The sequence below is a fragment of the Crassostrea angulata genome, chromosome 8, assembly GCF_025612915.1.
Source record: "Crassostrea angulata isolate pt1a10 chromosome 8, ASM2561291v2, whole genome shotgun sequence".
NCBI classification, from domain to species: Eukaryota; Metazoa; Mollusca; class Bivalvia; order Ostreida; family Ostreidae; genus Magallana; species Magallana angulata.
This window is the reverse complement of record NC_069118.1, coordinates 48,286,621-48,308,434: the sequence shown is the minus strand read 5'-3', so window position 1 is coordinate 48,308,434 and position 21,814 is coordinate 48,286,621. Positions and strand designations below refer to the sequence as shown.

Genomic DNA, 21,814 nt, shown 5'->3' with positions numbered 1-21,814 from the left:
ATACTTATTACAACTACAAAAAATCACGGGCATATAAAGATATATAAGAAATATTCAACACAATGTCGGAAATGCGTGTATGGTACATTATTTTATCTGTTTCTCAACAAATGGCAAGAAACTGTGTAGAGGGTAAATATAATGGAATGTATTCTTTGACATAACTAACTTAAATTTAATTTTTTTATTGAGCAGAAAAACACCAATTAACTTTTTGAAAATATAATGTACATTTACTTGTAAGATATGACACCTGTTTACAAGGTCGTTTGTTAATGAAACCAAAAATGTTTATACAACGATTTTGATTAGAAAACACTATATAACATATATCACATCCTTTTCGTTCGATAATACCAGAACATATGTTCTCTCCAGACAAACGTATTGGTATCGGTGTGTTCTGCCCCATAAAGCAATATATATATATATATATATATATATATATATATATATATATATATATATATATATATATATATAAATATAAATATATATATATATATATATATAAAGAGCTACCTTTGTAGAAATATGTTTCTTCTTCGGAATACCAAAACTGTAGTCCCGTTAGATAGCGATGTATAAAGTGGTATCCTTTACTCTCATCTCTCTGGTCTTTTTGAAAAAATTGATCTGAGACATCATAAGGATCAGTCTATATAACAGCTATCAACGTTTTATTTTCCAGATTCGGTAACAATTTTTCTAGTGCAAACATATTACATAATAGGTAACGTCATTTTGTTAGTAATGATGAATTCGATTCTTTCTGTGGAAAATTCTTTTTCCTTTTTTTCCTGACATTATAATATGTCTACTGAACTCTGTCCCACGAATTTGTTAAAGTAATCAAGCTGTCTTTAAGGTGCAACTTTCCATCATGCAGTTCACAGTTAATCAACGGGTTAATGGCACATTTCTCAGAGAGATTATTTTTTAAAACTTAAGAGTAATTCCAGATACATTTACGATAAATAAATTCACTAAGATTTTATTGATGAAATAGCAATAACATTTAGTGGCAAATGTTTTTCACAATCTATTTATACAAAAACTTAATGAAATTACCTCAGCAGAACCCAGGGAAATACTACTTGCCTACAGGGATGGCCTACCGTGCACCTGACGCGATAGCGCTACAAAAGATGGCCGTGCTCGGAACACGTCTGTTTGTACCCACAAGAGTGCGTGCTCCATACGAAAAAGGAAATCAAGTTCTGGCTCAGATGCAAGTTTGATTTGCAAACATAAGTAATTCTTTGTGATCTTAAAATTCTAAATGCAATAGAGAGATTATGTAATTGTTGACAAAATTGCAGATTCGTTCATTTAAAATTTAAAACATTGTAACCGTGTATGGTTTATCATCAAGCACTTATATGTACATGTAAAATATGAATTCATAGGAAATGATATTTCAGAGTGAGTATTATTTGTCAGAAGCATTGATAACGTCAAGTTACACCAGTTTAAAAAAAATGAATAAAGAATAATTAATTTAAAAGTTAAGAAATGGACGATTTCTGTTTTTGATATCAGTTTTTACATTCTCGTAACCAGTTCTAATAATGCTTATTTTTTTTTTAAAAAGCATCAGTGTTTAATTTGTGTAGTTAATAAACTAAATATATCAGGTTACAGTGCATGCTTTATAAAAAGAAAATAATTATCACTGATTATCAAAACACAGATGTTTATAAACAAGGTATCTGGACATTTGCCTGAATAAGCTGCAGTATTCTTTTTGTATTTTGTAAATACAAGCTTTAGGAAGTCCGGACTGTAAGAGTTATTATAAACAATAATGGAGTAAATGTTTACAGATAAAAGGGTAGGAAAAAATCAGCACTATTTGACGGACGAGACTATTTAATCGATGAATTACTAAAACTTTACATGTATGTTATCGGCATATACCAGATCAATATACGTGAGACTTGTCTCCCACCACCTGACGGCAGGGTGTTATAAATTGATACTAGTCATTAGCATTAGGTTACATAAAACAGACAGCAATAGATGTAGAAAAATAATATCCTGTTTTAAAAGTTGATGCACAATTAATACTATGTGTTTAGAGAACTTAAGTCAGCGCGATAGTTAAAATTTTTTGTAGCACAATTCATTGTACTTGATGTTCGATTCTTAGATAACTTTCTTTAATCCGTAAGGCAAAGGCAGCTGGATGTTAAAACCTATAAGCATTTATCATTTTCGTTTCTTAACCTCATATAAAAATATATGAAAAAACATGTCCACACTATCATATTATTTAAATTCTTTTTTTAATACACAAATCAATGCCCAAATGTCACCTTTTGATATATATATATATATATATATATATATATATATATATATATATATATATATATATATATCATGTACATGCACACGTTTATTCCGCACGTTGCAATCAAGATGAAAAGACTGGTGTTTATTTGTGTTGTTTTGACCTTCATCTTTACCAACTCTGAAGCTTGTTCATGTGCATCTAGACATCCTCAAACACAGTTTTGTAATTCCGATTTTGGTAAGGATACTGTCTTCTTTTTTAAAAATTCGTAATTCAAAAAATACTTTTGAATTATAATTTTAGCAATTAATATTTTTTTTCGTTCGTTTGAAACCAAGATCAACGGAGAATCTAAGAACTATAGGGATACATGTATATCTTTTTTGCAAATGAATGCTTAAAAATGTCATTGTAACGCACAACACTTTCTTTTTTATTAATTATATTAACAATTTGATAAATTTAAAAAAATAAATGTAAAAAGTATGAGAAAAACTTTCAGAGCTTTTTGAAGGCTAATATTTAAACGTATGAAAATAAATATCATTTTAGTTATCACAGCAAGGATTTTGAGGCGGACTGCAACAGGCAGTTCAAGGTTTGATGAAGTATTTTACACAGTACTGATTCTTCAAAATTACAAGGTATTGTTAAATACATTTATCCGATTTCAATAAAGCATACTTTTGAGCCAATTAACTATAGCTGATGTAAACAACATATGTTGCGAAAAGCTTGTTTAATTTGTTGATTATTATAATTGTTAAGTGGTTTTGTTAAGCATGACTTAAAGATATATTATGTAGAAACGTAATTTACTTTTTTGGTGTTTTACATTTTCAAACTTAAACGCAAAATATCACTTTATACATATATTTTATCAATAAATATGCTGACCGTATTATTCTATATAATCTATGTGGGTTGAGTTTTGAAACTCAATAAACGAAAATGGACGAAAACACGTCAAAACCTAGCTGTCGCCTAATTCTTTGATATGATCTTATCATCGATCAGTTTATTTATCATTATATTTTACCCTAATTTTAAAAGTAACCCTTTCTTTATCATATATATTTACTTTTTACTCATAAAATGCAAAATCTGCACTACAAAAAAAAAATCGTATACTTTTCATATTCCAATTTAAATTAAAAATCATTATCGCCGTCAGAGAAAAAAAAATTCCTTGCAAGAAAAAAATGCATAGAACGTTTTGAAATTTATTTACACAGTTGTATATGTCCTATTATTGTGCTTATTTAAAGACATTTTACGCTTTACTTTTTTAAAATAGTGAAATAAAGTGTTTGTATTTATGAAATACATTGGTAGATGTTTTAACACAAATAAAAAGGACGTACAATTAGAGTACATGCAAAATTCTTGTTAACTGTGACAGACAACGCAAACTCATGTGCTTAACATTACTTATAATCCAGAAACGCATGTTAACATTTTTCAAAACATGTTTTCTTTCGTACGAACGCGTTTGATATTTGTGATTGAATGCTTACATTTTTTTTTATGTAGTATTGAAACGATGCCTTAATAAAGCATGCTTGAATATCAGCCATACTGCATTTGGTTGTGTATTCTAATTAGCGTTTAAAGCGGAATGCAGTTTCCGGTAAATCAAGTACATCGCTATATGCCATGCACACGTGTAAATGAATAGGAACATTCAGGAATACGCTAAATCAAATCCACGCCACTTGTTTAAAAACTTTTTTTCCGCCAAATATCATACACGCCAAATTTTACACGTTTACTTTCCAGTATTTTGAATGGGACGCAATAAAGCTGGTATAGATCATATTATTGCTAATGTTGCTCGGGTGAGCAATATGACCTATAAACCTTTTGTTCAGAAAAATAAATGGTTGTTAATGATTAATGCCAAAAAAATGTAAGACATAGAAAGTAGAGTTACAATACCAAGTCTTGAATGTAAAAATGAAATCCACATTTTTTAATAAACAAAATATCAAGCTGTACACTTTTGCGCAATAGCAAAGTTTGCAGCAAAAAGAAAAATATACTTATAGTAAAATTAATTACCTGATATTACATTTCTTTACACCCACCCAACAGAACAGTTGTATTTTACAGAGATTTGAAAATGAATCATCTTTTTCTTTCTGAACAGGAATAAATTGACAGAAGTTATGATGTATCATTGTTCTGTTTATAAGGGGGGTTAACAATTGCAAACATTACACATTGGGGCAAGTAGTTTTAAATGTCCGTGCTTTAACGTGGACTATTTCCTTATTCCAAATTTAAGTATTCATTCAAAATGGTTTTTTATAATTAAATAAAAGTATTTTTTAAAAACACGATTAAAATGCCTTATCATTTCGGAGTCCATTTTTTAAGGAAAGATGTTCTTAATTAAGTTGATGTGCTATGTGCATGTTGCTGTACCATTATATCATAATGTAAATTGCAGTCCCATCACATGATTTCGAGACGCGTTGCACAGATTTTGTAGGTTCTTATTATATTCTAAAACGTTGTTGTAATTGCAGACAATCAAGAAAAACAATACGTGTTGAATTTTAAACAAATCATTGACTCAAATCGATATGACTGTTTGCATTGAGAACACATGTCTTTTTGCAGAGAAGACAACATCCTTTAAGGCATCCTGTACTAAGGATTTATACAGCCTCTAGTGGTGCATCCTGTGGTGCATTCTTCCGGATTGGCCGTGAATACATCATTAGCGGTAATTAGATCCTACGTTTCTTTTTCTAATCATTCTGTAGATTTAGTAACTTGTAATTAGACTGTAGGAGCTTAATGAATGAATGGTAGTTACAAATATACTATCTTATATAAAGGAAGTATCCGAAGTCAAAAATGGAAGACACATATGTGTAGGTGGAACCGTCAGTTGTCTTCACTCACCCAATTCCAAAGAAATGCACTGAATTTCGGATATTATAGAAACAATTGTTCCTGTATTGTAAGTCTACTTAGTAATAACAAAAAGAAAATCTAAACATGATTTTGATGCTGAGTTTTGAGATGCGCTTTTTTAAGGTCAATTACACATATATCACTTTTAGCAGTAATTAGTTATTAACATGAACATATATGAAATGTTATTACAGGTCAGCCACTGTGGTTTTATGGACGATTATTATTATTATTCTGCATGCACAGTTCCAAAGAAAAATGAATGTTTGATCATGAACAACAAAACTTGCTTCTATCAGAATGATTCTTGCATCCAATATGGGAGAAGATGTCGTTGGCTCTCTAATCAGCGCGCATATCGATCCTTGAATTAAAATTATTTAATTTCATGGCTATCTTTCAGAATCATGTTTATGTGACTTTTACAGTAATAAAGTATCGCAAAACAATAAAACTGATTCGTTAATGATTATATATATATATATATATATATATATATATATATATATATATATATATATATATATATATATATATATAAAACCACTGGGCCATCTAGGCAAGACAAAAACCTTGCTTTCGCTTTTGATGACGAAGGGAAACTAGCGCGCTGGTCGCTCACTACACGGTCGTTTGAAATAAAGGTGGAATGCATTTAAACGACAATTTGAAATGATAGGGACGATACACATTGCATAGATAGTATATACATATAATAAGCACAAACATATTTTATCTATATTATATGTACATATCTGTGCAATACGTATTGCCCCAATCCTCTCAAATTGTCGTTTAACTGCATTCCACCTTGGGTTCCAGAGGTCATGAGTTCAAGCCCCGGCCGGGGCGGAGGTGGAGCTCTAAAAAGGTGCATTTATTTGTGCTTTATGTGTATATTTATCATTCACTATGGGCAGGTATATGTCAATTTGAGAGTTATTGCAATGTTTGTGCTTATCATATATATATATATATATATATATATATATATATATATATATATATATATATATATATATATATATATATATATATATATATATATATATATATACTACCTTTTAAAATCCAGATAATCATAAATTAAATCGTTTTTTTTCGTTTCATAAAAAAAACCCCGTTAAGTTCACATACATACAGTTTTTACTAAAGTGTAAGATTGCGTTTGAAATATTCAAACATCACATGGTTATATTGTTTGTCGATTTTGCAAGGAAAAAATGCAGAACAGCAGAACAAATTATTGATGCTTAAAGTCTAAATCATTCTATTATAAGAGACCCCGTTATCCAGGTAAGTGCACAAATTGTTGCGAACAATGTTTTAAATAGCGTGTGCAATAATCTAATTTGAATACTTTAATATCTGCACATTCCACAATTTATTATATTAACATCATCAATATAAAACGGTATTAATACTCTTAGAATCTCCGTCAATTCATTATTATTAAATCAATGTTCCTGTCAAAATGCCATTTCAGCATTACGTTTTCAACACATATCTAACGTGCTTGGTTATGTCTACGATAACGCGGGTAGGTTAAGGCAACTCCGAGTTAAATGACCGTCAAAATTATGATCAATTTAAAAATTGTTTATTTTCATGAAAACAGTGCGGAATATTAATACCAAGTGAATGTGTTCACCAAGATATTATTTTTCTACTTCGGAATCGACTCAATCTTTTAAGCTGCCGTGCAATCGCAACTTCTCGGGCCTTTCCGGCAAGCTCGGAAAAACACCTCGAATGTATTAACATCACCGGATGTTAGAATTTTATACAAAATGGAGTCGCTTCCCATTAAAATAAGTATCGGCTAGACAGTCTTGTATGTCGCTTCTGTGTTATATTTTAGTGTATATCGTATACTTTAATGAAGTATAGCTCACATCTCAACAGATCGTAAAATGTGTTCTATTTAAATCAAGTTTTACAAAAAGGGGGGTTGTCATGGACGCCTAGGTAATACATTCGATGTGTTTTTCCGAGCTTGCCGGAAAGGCCCGAGAAGTTGCGACTGAGCTGCCGTGCCATGGTTTCACGTGACAGTTAAAAATAGATCATTTTTTTTACCTTAACAAAAAATCAAAAAGTGTAACACTACCCCGAAGTCCATTTGTATGTTTGCTACAATAGTTCGATCGGCAATTAGTTCATGTTTATTAGTATTACTGCTAGAATCCTATTGTACATCGCATAACATAAATATTGTAAATATTTATCGGAAACCCTCTCAACTTTTATAATTTTATTGAAAATACTACGTATTTTTCATTTAAAACAACAAAGCACAGGATTCTAGCAGCACTTTTCAAGTAGTTTAGGTCATATACCTTTGATATTTACCAAAGTCACCCTTCCTTATATCCGGGGTAGTGTTACACTTTTGCCATTTTTTGTACACACTGACAGAGGAAAGGCTGGTCAAGCCATATGTAAATGTCGATCCGCTTACCTTATAACACTCGCTGATTAAACAAAATATCCATGCCTGTATTATCCTGATTATATCCTAACTGACACTCATCTAAATCTTAGGTACCTGTATTAAATAATTCTTATTTAGGCATTGTTTACACTGAATTCCGATGATTTGTCTCCCGACATGATCTTCTCTTTTAAACATGCTTGTGACGTCATCAATGATAATTATACGAAATAGAGAGAAATCGAAGATATATTCAGTTAGAAGTTTCTAGTCATATTTTCTGTCTGTAGTTTTTATAATTAAAACCAGAGATAAAGTTAAAATCGACATGTTTCTGAGTAAAATATGACATCATGCTGCTTTTTGTGACGTCACATCGATCAGAGGAATTTGATTGCTGAGAGTTGCCTTATCATACCCGCAAAGTACATAATATTATAAAATGTTTTGAAATGTAGTCTAGAAAAGGTGTGTCATTGTTGACGAATGACTCAAAAGGGAATGTAGATGTTGTTATTCGCAAGGTTAATTTATCGAATTTGGAGAATTTAAATGACTTATGTTTCAAAACAAACGGCAATGTATGCTATTTTGTTCTCGCGCCGGCTATCTGTTTTGTTCTCATCCAACAGTTACACTGTCTACAGGAATGACCTCCCGTCCACCTGACGCGATAGCGCTTTCAAAGAGGACTGTGGTGGTACATGTAACCACCTCTTTGTATCCCCACCAAGAGTGCGTGTCACATACGAAAAAGTAACTACCATTTGCAAAGTCATAGGGGCCCATATGTCCTGTTTTGAAGATGCCCCCCAGCAATTTGGTGACTATATAAATGATTTGGTGTCTTTGAGAGAACCTTGAGACCTTGAATTTTGTACATGTAATACAATCCTAATATAATCCTTTTAGATCCAGAGGCTTTATCCTCTGCTGAAGGAGAATCTATAAAATTAATAATATGATCTAGAGGGACTGGCCAAGTTAAATGTAATTTATACATATACTTTGATTATTGAACCTTTTAAAAGCTGCCATATATGTATGCAACCTGTTTTCGGCTATAAAGCGCCTTTTACAGTTTACATTTCTTACGGTAATTGAGTACGAACACGGATAAAGCGAAATCTCGGATATAGCGAAGTTTTTTTAAGTCCCCGGTAAGCATTGTAACAAAACTTTGCAAAATTTTCGGTTATAACGAATTCAGATATATCGAATTTTCTGATGAAGCGAACTGATTTTGAGTCACGTAGAGGTGAATAATAACGAAATTTAACACTTCTATACCGAATTTCTTTAAAGTTAAAAAAATTTACACTACCATTTGACAAAATAGTTTAAATAAATATTTTCACATAAATTCTTTAATTTACAATCCGATTTATAAAGGCATCAAAAGAATTTTTTTCATTCTAAGCCTCAATTAGCAAAAATTGTAGTCTAGTGAAAAAACATGTACATAGTGAATTCGCTATAGTTATCATTTCGATTTCGTTCTACGGATATAACGAATTACGGATATAACGAAGTAAATCCACTCGACCCTTGGACTTCGCTTTAACCCAGTTATACTGTACTGAGAAAGGTAGGAACGTCGCCATCTTTCTTGGGGACAAGGCCTACTGGTGAAATACGAAGGGTGGGGAATGGAAGAGTACAAAAGAGTTCAAAAGGACCAGACATTTTAGCAAGGGTGACGTATTTTGCTAACTTTTGCTCGACTACTTGAGGGGCCCCTTTCGCAGATTTAAGATTTTTTTGCTGTACGATAAATTCTTAGACCGGCATAATAAAGTGGAAAACACGATGTTAGAATGGTTTAGAATTCATAAAAGAAATGTAAGAAAAGCTAAACGCGAATTCCAAAATGAACATAACACTGCACACGACAAACACATGACATCGATATTCCAGGATATTGATGAAGCTTCCGATATGCGGCTCTTTTGGAAACAGGTTAAATGACAGCGACATAGAAACACGTGAATTTATCCTGAAATCGAAATCGATGGGAAAAAACCAAAAGCAAAGACTTTAATTCCAAATTTTACAATTCTACAGAAAACGCATACCATTGTCAACATCGGCAGATTTCCATTTATGGCGATTCAACTTTTACTCAAGGAAAACAAGTGCTCTAGAAACATCAATAACATTTTTTTCATTCATGGAAACTTGGCCAAGAGATCATAAAATTCTTAAATCATATTACCATCTCTGAATTTTCTTCTGGTAGCCAACCTTCAGCAAACCGAAAAAATAGCAAAACATGCAGAAAGGTCAACAGACGTTTTAGGCTATTTAATTGTTATATCTCATTTTCCTCTTCCATTGAGTGCATAACAACTACTCTCTAGTTTGAAAATAAATTTGATTTTATTGTCTATGCACGTGCTCTTTAATGTTTAAAGCAAGGCCATTTTACCAATGTTGTGACCCGTGCTGCAATCTGCTTTTGTATTACAACAGACAATGGCGATAATTATTTGAGTAATACTCACAAAGCTAATGCGGGGTAGAATTATCTTTTATTTTACTTGTACTTTGATTGAGAAAAGTTGTAGCGAGGCAGAGTTGTTTCTCTTATAACATACCATGATTTAAGATGAATGTTTAAATATAAAAAAAGTGTGTCGTTGATAGGCCTGTGTACAGTAACATATGCTGGAACAAATACGAACTAATGTCGATGAAATCGATTTCATATTTCAAATGAAATGTTTTGTTTGTTAATCCATGCGGGATATAAATATGCCGGGAATGCAGAAAAATCTCAATAACCAGCGTGTTATGTTAGGTACCAAAAATGAGTAAAAAATGAATAAAAAAGTAATCATAATATAATAAATCTGCATTTCGTCTATTCCTGAACGGATTAATCTTCTATAATATGTTATTAAATCACTCCAAGTCCAGCTAACAAAAATAGATTTTAAATGTTTCTATAAAGAAAGAGGATTTTCTATTTGTGCTCTTCCGTTAGAGAACAATTAAGATAAATAAACTCAATGCAATAACAGAAATGAAGATGAAATTATTATTTTTTTTTGCTCACCAGAAAAGGACTTGGTGAACCCATAAACTTTTTTTCACGCAAATACACATTAAGAGTACGTGTAAACATTGATTTTAAAAATAACAGTCAAATTATTGCTGAATCAACCGATTTCTTTTATCAAAAATATGAAATACGAATAAATTTGGTGGTTTCAGCAATAACAAAATGTTGTCGATTTAATTTTTTGATCTGTATCAAATATCATACTTACACAGGACCTTGATGTTCAACCAATAAATCGAAATGAATTTATCCATTTTACTTTATATATCTAATTCAAATAACTAGTGTTTCCACCAACAAAGCAATGATCAATAAGAACTGACTAACACTAGCTCATGAAATAGAATTTGATCAAAAGCTTGTGCAAGAAAACAATAAAACACATGGGGATACATTGATGTTAACCCAGAATGAAAAAAAGTCCGCTGATGATAATGAAAAACCAACTATTGTGTGTTATAGACCTTACATGGTAGTGTTATTCTTCGTTTTCAAAAAAGTAGGTCTGCCTTTGAGATAATGGTCATTGGATATTTTTTGAAAAATTTTACACTATGATTGAGATTTACTTAATTGTCAATATAATACAAATTGCTTAATTCTTTGACAAATGAAATACAGTCGATGAATGGCAGTGACATTAAATAGATTCAAAGCATTAGGTTTTTATTCACAATTTTTATAGATATTCAAGTCCGAATTTCCGCTATAAGTTTTCAAATCCCATTTTTGATTTAATATAACAAAACACTGAATGATATAATGCTAAAACATTTATAGTATTAAACAAAGTGTATTGACTTTTTCTCTGCTGGCATAAAAAGTATATGAGGTCAATGATAAAAAATTTGAGATATGGTGTCTTTTATCATTTTTAAGCATTTTTCAATATTTTTGTAGTATGTGCCGTACGATTATCTAAACGAAAAAGTGAGATTACACCAACAAAAAATAAGCAAAAATATGTTGATTAAAAAATAAAATCTAAACTATTAATATTACAGTACTACCAAAAATGGAGAAAAAAATAGTCCGAATTTCCTCTGTTTTGCTAAAAGTCAAACTTTGTTTGAGCCTTTTTCAACAACATAGTAAAAATATCAAATCTTATGTCAATAATAATTCATTTCATAAATACTTTTTGTGTTTAGAACAAAATTTACTCATCACATTGAACTTTTAAACAATGCGGATGTGAGAACTCAAACCCTGAGTAAACAAGGTCTTTAACAACAATTACTTTCACTCTTATGTAACTCAATATATTCCAGTGAGCTTGAAATAAAAGATACCTTCGATTCTGAGAGATTTGATTCATATCTGGATATTTGACTACCAAAAAAAAACATTTATGGTAACCTAACAGCAAAACTATATGATAAAAGTGATGATTTTAACCTCCCAGCGTCAGTTTCCCTAAATTATGTGGCAATATATCATCATCACCTGCTTGTGTGGTTTATGTTTCTCAGCATGCTATACATACAAACAATTTCTTAAACGAGGCAAATAACTAACAAACAAGTTGTTGAAACAAGAATATTAAGAACATCGACTAAAATCATCTTTACAATTTTTTTTACAACGTTTTTCGTGCTTGCTAGACCACTGTTTATACACCAGACTGACTGCGATTTTCTTTAATTTATGAAAATGAGCATATTGCAGGTGCAATCTGTCACTTGCTCACCATTTATATTTTGACCACCACTAGCCAAATCATCAACATTTCGTTTTTTACCTATTATAATATGTTCACAATTTTGACATTAACATCGATCATAATGTGCCCAATTGTGACAAGAGTGAGGCGACCGATCAAGAAGGGATGCTTCATCCTCCTTCTGCGTGATGCCACCTAAATATTTTTAGAGGTCTGTGTTTCCTCTGCTTTTGATTTTTATTTCGCTATGTGCGTTTTTAAGAGAGTTGACAGTTTTTAATGTTATTTTTCACTGTCATATTGTCAATATCTAATTTAACACAGAATAAATTTGGCGAACTCACCAAAATTGAAAAATGTAGACGGAATTTTAATATGAAAATAGTAGGTGGATCCACTTAAATGAAATTTTGCAAATTAAAAATGATTACAAAATTGATGTTTTCACCAAAAGTTTTAAAACCTTTAAAACACTCCATTTATCACCAGCATGAAATATATAATTGACAAGACAAGCACAGAACCAATTATTTTAAGCATAATTATATAAAGAACAATTAAGTTGTTGAATTCACCAGAAAGATTGTCAAAATGCAATATACCCTTATTTCATGGTTCCACTTAAATGAAAGGCTTAGAATACCTAACAAAAATAGCTTACAAAGTTGGTGTATTCACCGTCAAACCTCTCGTTCAATAAGTAAATTGCAGTTTTAAAAAAGGGAATTGTTTGGGCCAAAATGAATGCATTGTTCAGTTTACACATAAAAACAGAGAGTTGGGAAATCCATTAGAAAGAACAACATATCATCCTAACTTATGATTGCCTTTTGAATATAATGCAATCAAACAAAAAAATACTTTAAAGAAATGCATCTTTTCTGGTTTTTGACTGAAAGAAGTGTATGTGATGATATGTTAATTATCTCAAATTGTTAAGAATTTAAAGATTATAGGAATAAAAGGGAAATAATTATATTTAAAGACTAAAATCAATGCTAAAATTAAGCTTGTTTTTAAAGAGCTTTATATGAACTATTCGTTGCAGCTCAAATATTACACATTATTCATAAAGTAATCTAAAACTACTGATATATGTTGGAAAAAAAAACTGTTCATCTTGGATTTAATCATGCATGGGATTTGAATTTGTACAAATTCCAAAAGAAATTCAATAAATTGAATTTATACTTTTTTAACTGATCATGTAATGTATTGATTTTCAATAGGATTTTCTATAGATCCAGTGCAGAATGAGTGTTTTGTTTCAGTAAATAGATATTGCTTTAGAAAAAATAACGCATCTGTCTGAAGTAATAGTATTTTATACATGTAATAGGGTTAAAAGAACAGAATTCAATAGTTAAGCAACAAATCAGTCTATATTTTGTAACATGTAGGTTGCATTTTTAACTTAAATTGTTGTCAAGAGTTGCCTTAACATACCTGGTTGATTAAGGTTAATAAGGGTTGTATATGTGACATTGGGTTTTTTGTTTTGTTTCTTGTTATTTTTGTATCTACATATGTTGATGAATTTGAAAGATAAAATCTCTACGGAAGAATTAACAAAAAATTAAAATAAATGAATAGATGAACAGACACAACCATCAAATACATGAGTATTCTTTTTCAAGCATTAATTTTATGTACTCTTCTACTGATATGTAATCAGCTGACACGCATTGATGTGAGAATTTGTAAACTGAGAAAAGAACATTGCATTGTATGATCATATAAAATAAAATTACATCAAATGTAAGTTTACACTTCGTACGTGTACCACGTACTCTCTCTCTCTCTCTCTCTCTCTCTCTCTCTCTCTCTCTCTCTCTCTCTCACACACACACAACATTATTCCCAACACTTAAAAACTTAAATTATAAAAAAGGAAAATTGTAACACAATTTAATTTCGGTTTAATGCGTAATATTTCCATCTGTCCGCCATATTCTACAAATTTCTCGCACGTATTTCTTTGCAATGTCGCTACCACGTGAATCACCAAGGAAAGTATTTTATTGCTCAATCGAACTGCTGACAATTCTTAATACTAATTTCAAGTATACTATCTGTTGATTTTTTGTGTTTTTACATCTTCGTTTTAATTGGACGAACAAGAATAAATATATTGTACTTATATTGTATGTGTATCTTTTGTGATAGAACTTCCCCGTCAATTTGTGATCTGCAGCGCATTTACTTTATCTCAGTGAATATCTAAAATATTTATATTCATTTTCAAAAAATGAAAATTGGGACTTTGTGTACATTATTTCTTGCCAAAAAAAAGGTATATTGAAAAATACCCATATAAAATGCAAGAAAATCAAGACTTATTTTGACACTTGCATTTTTTATGGTAAGAATGAAAATTTCAGCTCATATATCGGGCATATAATGTGTAATACTATATAAGATGAAAATATTTTTCAGTAAGATATGTACTTAAATTTGTGGTCAAATCAATTTCTCGCCTGCTTTTTATACGGTTTTCATACGCTTTGTAAGATACGATAAAATACCTTTTAAAAACTTTAGAATGCGATTTTTATACGATTCGGTAAGTTTCTCGCACGATACGATACACTTCTTATACAATATCCTAATGGCACGATTCCCATGCGCGTTTAAGTGTAGAAGTGTGTTTCAGAGTTTTTGTTTCAACCATCAAATTTTTGATTTGGTGACCCATGCATGTATGCCTTCATGACATATATCAATCATTCGAAAACACATAATCGTTTTCTTAATTAATTTCCAACTGTCCGTCTTATTTTATATCCTGTAGTGTCTTTACATGTACCAGTAATGCAACATGTACATGTAGTTGAATTCATTTCATCAAAGATGCATAACGGTGTAGTCGTAGGGCACAAGCGAGGTTTGCATAATTATAAAAAATGAGAATAGCGTAAAATACAATTAGCAATAAATAAAATCCCCAATAACGCACATCTATCTCACTTAAGTGTAACTTTGAGAAGGGCATATATTTTTGGGAGGCAGATATGTCGCTATATTATAGTCTTGCAAGTCAAGTGAATTATCAGGGTTTTTCAAAGAAATAAGAAATCTGTCGACACTTGTAGTACTTTGATGATTTCTATGGCGAACGACTGCATTGCATAATGTAGTCGTATTTCCCAAGAACAATATTTCCATTGACTTTAAACTTTTAATTATAATACATTATGAATTATTCTGTTCATAACCATAGAAGTTTAGCGTGTTTAACAGGTTAATTTATTAGCCACATTCTCAGGTTACGATTTCACATCTTCAATGTGAAGATGATTGACTTCGAATAATAGTCTTATTGTTTATAAAAGCACCCTTCCAACTGTTACTCAATTACATATGTTCTGAGAAGCGACACAAGATTTTCGGTCGCACGTGGAGATTGAATTAACACAGACTTATCAAATTAACAAACGGGTGGGAAAACGATACACGTTGAGGAGAAAATGTTACACATAAGGAGAAGTCACCAAAAATGATTTTCGACAGATCTGGATATCTTTTCGCCAACTTAAAAAAAATCCAGCGCGAGCACTTGTCAGCGGGGCGGAAGGAGGGGGGGGGGACGCAGCAATGAGTTCGCTTCCACACTGAAACGAACAACCATGTAGAAAAAACTGCAGAGTGATTAATATGTGGCCGATAGAACCTAATCTTAAGTTGTTTAAAACTCATGTGAATATTCTGTAAAATAATCATCACATGCCTCAATTCAGGATTCAATTCTTTTATCGTGCTAGCACCTACCGCAAACATGTAACATGGAACTTTGATTATAATTTGATTTGATTTTTAAACTACCTTGATAGCTATCGTATAATTAAATCAATGCTTAATCAACTGTACACATAAAATAAATTTATCTTTTCATCTTAAACCTATAATAGTTCAAAAAACTTATTAAAATATAGTTCTGTCAATGCAAAATATGAAACATGAACGCGTGATAAGGTACATGTAGAAGAACACGAGCCGACCGCGGATCACTTGTCCACTCGCGCTGGATCTCCTCGGCCATGTGCGAGGGATGATCATCATTTAATATTTGTGTGTGTAGAGGGGGGTTGGGGGTTGAACATTTTTAGATATACAAACCAACCATTAATTTATGTCTGACGATGTTTCCGATTTGGAGTAATATCGTTCATTAATATTCACTTACACTCAAATTTTTAATAAAATAAATACAAGATGGACAAACTTTTATAACATAAAATTAAAACAGTTCTTGTATCTACGGCTATATAAACTCAAACACGTTCATATTCATCTAAGTGTACGTCGCGGTGTGCGAAACTTGTGTATTAGATAACCGCTTACTGCTAGGTAGTGCAGCCGTGGCTGATCTCCTCGGCCGTTGACAAAGAATAGATTACGTAAAAGTACAACGCACAGCTCAGAACCCAGGAAGATTTGAAAAGTTTGCAGTATAATGACCATATTATAATATCAAATAGAAGTTCTTTATTTTAAACTTAAAACCCACAATTGATCTATGTCTGATATTGCTTTAGATTGAAAATGACATTGCTTTTATTAAGTAACTGAACAATTTCTTAATTGACACCTAATCGTTTAGTCCATTAACTTTTATGTGTAATCAAAACTAAAACAATTCTTGAGTTTGCGGCTAAATAAACTCATATTTGAGAGACGCAACTCGTGTGTATTAGATAACCGCTGACCGCTAGGTAGCCCAGCCGCGACCATGGTGACCGATTTTCTCGGCCGCAGGCGAGGGAGAGTTTCGTTAACTTGGCCAAATTGCCGCTAGAACTGGTCAACACGTATTACTTTTTTCCCTCATATTATGCAATATCTGAACACAAAAACAGTTTTATGAGATCAATAAAGTCACAAACAACATTTTTTGCGGCGACGCCCATATCGAAAGATTTACCGTTTTAGAGTAATGAGGCAAAGACTTTTAAGGGATCTAGACCCCTCATTTTAGGGGCTAGCCCCTTTTTTATGGTATCAAATGAAAGCTCTTAATATTCTGCACAACTTTTGTTCTATATGTGACTAGAAAAAACTTACAACTAAAAAGTTATTGAGCAAATATATAAGCAAAATTTTACATTTTTTGAAACATAAATTTCGATGTTATTTTTTAAGAAGTAAACGTATGTTAATCAAACATGTAAAACTAGGAGGACAACGTTCAAGATGTCTACATTAAAGATTTGTAAATTAAAACTACTTACTACGGATCAACTCGGAGCCTTTGCAGGTACACGAGACCCACTAAAAAATATTCAAAGGGGAATAACTCAAAACCGGAAGTAGCGATTTCATAATATTTTGTGCTATAGTAAGCTATTGTCATTTCCAATAAACCCTGAAAATTTGAATAAAATTTAATGACAAACAAGCGAGATATTACAGTTTAAAGAAACGTCTAGAAGAAAAAGAAGAAAAATAATAATGAAGAATTTCCAACAGAATCAGTACAAGATCTTCCGTTGGAAACGGAAGACCTTAATAAATCGTCGATGTGTGTTTTACGATCTTTAAACTTCCAAAAAATGCGTATAAAATATTTTTTTAAATTAATTTACAAAACCTATTTCAATACTCGTACATTTAGTGAAATTCTCATGATTTGTCAGATTCCTTAAAACAACTCTTACCTGAAATATTGAAGATATATAGAATTTAATCATAAAATGTTCACATACAGCAAAAATTCGGATAGGAAAAAACTTGTATTATAATGCAAAGATAACACAAGTTATTTGTTAACATTGAAGCTCTTCTTTTGCTGTGGCTAAAATTGAAATTAAATAAACTATCTTTCATAACTCATTCCATTTTTGAAAAATGAATGTATTATTTAACTATAATGTTTCCAGAGTATCCATGTTTTAAAATACATAGGTCTAGCGCCATTTTGCCAGTAATGATTAATTGGACTCGTTTTGTGAATTTTTATTTTTGTGTTTTTTGTCGACATTATAGTTGTCAAATAAACTCTGGCCAATAACTTTGTTAAGGTTATAAGGTGCTTTTAAAGGTGCAACTTTCCATCACGCAGTAGTTCACGAGAATTTAAAAGACATAATATTACATGAAGTTCTTTAACACAATTAATAAAGTATAGTAATGAGAGGTGTCTAATTAAACCTATATATGACTCAGGTAACATATATTAATATCATTGTCTTGATTCATTGTCTTGATTCAATAAAGACACTTTTTTCCTAAAATTTGATAAATATATGGGAAAAAATTCACGAGTCCACAAAAGGTTAAGATAACTTGATTGCAAATGTGTTGAGTTTAACGTTTAACGTAATGTGTTGAGGTCTCGTATAAATAAAGACAATATTTATTTCATGCGATTAAACAATAGGAATCTAGTAGTGTTTCTTAAGAATTTTTACTTTGTCTTAAAAGCAAATTTGGTTATAACACTTAAATTGTAAAAGGAGCATGTTTCTTTCAATATTGGCTTAAACAAATGCGTATCGTCAAATTTACTCGAAGTCTTATTGTCTTAATGTCTTATTATATAATCAAGTAAAAATTAGTTTAGCGTTTTCATAAACAACCATGTAGAGAAGTGCACGCTCATACTCGTTAAAGCACTACAACTGTGTTTTCCTATTGAGTTTTTACCTCTGTTTGTTAGACCGTTGTTATTCATAGATATTGATAGATATCACCAAACGCAAATTTCTAAGATATAACATGAAACGCTAAGAAAAGTAGATAAGGCGGTCCACTATTTGATATAAACTTAGATATTGTGCGTTTCTGCGTAATAGTGTTATTTTTTAAAGGATGAATATCATGCTTTTTATGATTTAAATGTAAATTTGATTGAAGAAATATGTTTTATACCTTTAAAAAATATTACATATTTTTTGTCTTACTCGTAAATATAAAGTAAGTCATAAAATGTTGTGTAAGGCACGTTTTTATCCAGACTATAATCTATTCGGAATTTTTTTTTTCATTCTTTTCAAAACAATGTATCGAGATCGGTATAAGAACATACTAAAGACCTGAAACAGTAAAGACCTGAATGACATGAAATTTTACATAAATGGTATATTTAAATTTGTATGTTCTGCGTCAAAAAAAATTACTTTATGTGTGTATTTATTATATTTCCATGTGAAATGAGGTCGAAAAGTATCTTAAAATGGCATCCTCATCAATTATTTACACAAATATATGAAAGACCTGAAAATTTGAAATGACCTGCAAATATGACCTGACTTCATTTAATTTTAATTTTGCTGAGAACCTCATGCAATTAAATAACCATAATTATCTTCATAAACTGAGGTGTAGATAAAATTTATAATTCCATATAGGAAAAAAATATCCGGTCTATTTTTAACCTTTAAAATTGTGTAGTTTCTACCGGATGAGCATAATATTACATATTTATCCTTAAAATAATCCATTTCTATTTTATTACGTGGTACCTTGAAATCATATAATCTAATGCATTAATTTTAATTCATTACAATGCAACAAACAAAAAAATATTATTTCAAATACATTTTCTCCAAGAGAATAATGATGAGCTGAAATTTGTATTTGAGTAATGTACAAATTTAATAAATGTGTTCGCCATTACTTCATAATATGGCAATGGTCATACAATTACCGTTAGAATGCTTACAGTAACGCACACGATTCTTAATAATAATAGCACAATGTTAAACTTCAAAACTTTATATTAAAATTAATCATAAAAATTAGTACAACCAACACATTATTTTTTTTGGTGTGTGTGTGTGTGTGTTTTATGTAAACAACCAATGATGATTCATACAACAATCATATTTTTGCGGCCAATTTGACGCTTGCGTCAATATGTTTTCCTTTACATTGAGATTTTTAAAATAGGCTGACGCGTCATCACTTATGATCTTTATATTGAAAACGTCTACATTGAGATACAAAGGTAGTTCAGCCTTTTATTAATCATGATTTACACGGCGGCAATAACGTAAACATTGATTGCATTAATAATTAACTGAATTTTAATTGCTTAATTTGGCAGTTATTGAGCAGATTCTCCAGACGGCCCTTAATCTACAAATTCAGAAAAGAAGAGTGCTTAGTCACTAATAACAAAAATTGCTTCATGGAAAAAGTTATGCTTGTGTAAACTCTGATAAAGAAATTGTTGATTAATGCCTTGGATAAAAATATGAGTTTGCTTTATTTCCATTTCGAATTTTAAAATGTCAAACTAGTTTAAGATGCATGGTTATGAAATTGCAACTCAGATGTTAATTGTTCAGGGAATGGTGATCATTTACAGCTGTTTATTCTAAACCAAATAACCGTAAATATCAATAGTTTATAGAAGTTAATGAATTATTCATGAAATATATTTGTACGTCAATATGGGGGCGCTTATTAAAGTAAAAGGGGCATGACATCTCATAACATTTATTGTAAGAACGCTTTTATCTTCAACCATATTAATTATGGTTATTAATTATTAATAAATTACTGTATTAATCAGAAAGAGTATCAAAAAGACCATTCTATGAAAACACGTAAACGTTTTAATTTGATTCTCTAGTAATTATACAGAAATTGTATAGAAAATAAATGTAGAAAATAAATTTTTAGTCGGTCACTAATTATAAAAAAAAGATTTGATATAAAATTAAAATCACATGATGACTGAAAAAAAAACCCGCCAATTATATAGTGATAAGCAAGTAGTGAAGCGTTTTTGTATCAATTCTAAATACATGTACCAGCGTGGAACCGATTTTATACAATAACTGTACTGAATAGACTTGCGTGCCTGATCAATCACCTAAAACAGAAATACATATATTTGTCCATAGCTAAAACATTTTTTAAAATTTGAAAGTTTTTTCAAAGTGTATAAAATTTTGGACTAGGTTAACCCACTTTGAAAATGTTTTTAAAGTGCGTTATGAAGGTATATCAACATTTTTTAGTATCGACGCACTTAACGCTCTTTGCAGAATAATGCAAATAAAAATGTAACGGTATATCTCTGTTTTGAATCAATGAGCTATATTCGACACTCAAATTCACTTAAAAAAGGTTCTTTAGCTTGCTTACGTCAATAGATTCCCACGACGTTGATTAACTATTCCTTATCCTTACGACCAACAAATTTTTCATTTTGATGGCGAGGAAATAGGTGTTACATGTCGTTAACATATATGTATATTGACAAATATTTGTCTCAGCCAAATTTCGAACCAGCGACATATTGAACACGAAATGAGCACTTTACTAATGAGCAGCGATGTTTAAAGTAGACTGTATTTATATAACCTATACAAGTACATGTATTGTAATTGTATCGGTAAATTACATGTACACTAGATATAAGAAAACGGTCACAAACTATTAATACTGTAATTTACACACTGCGTAATGTATGATTATAAT

At 30.8% G+C, this 21,814-nt stretch overlaps 1 protein-coding gene across 1 annotated transcript; it reads left to right on the top strand.

The window, feature by feature from the left end:
• The first annotated feature begins 2,405 nt into the window (after nucleotides 1-2,405).
• LOC128161043 (metalloproteinase inhibitor 3-like) lies at nucleotides 2,406-5,598 on the top strand. The gene is made up of 5 exons (XM_052824298.1): nucleotides 2,406-2,536; nucleotides 2,852-2,943; nucleotides 4,925-5,030; nucleotides 5,146-5,270; nucleotides 5,419-5,598. The coding sequence occupies exons 1-5, from the start codon at nucleotides 2,425-2,427 to the stop codon at nucleotides 5,596-5,598; spliced, it is 615 nt and encodes a 204-aa protein (XP_052680258.1). The 5' UTR covers nucleotides 2,406-2,424.
• The last annotated feature ends 16,216 nt before the right edge of the window (nucleotides 5,599-21,814 follow it).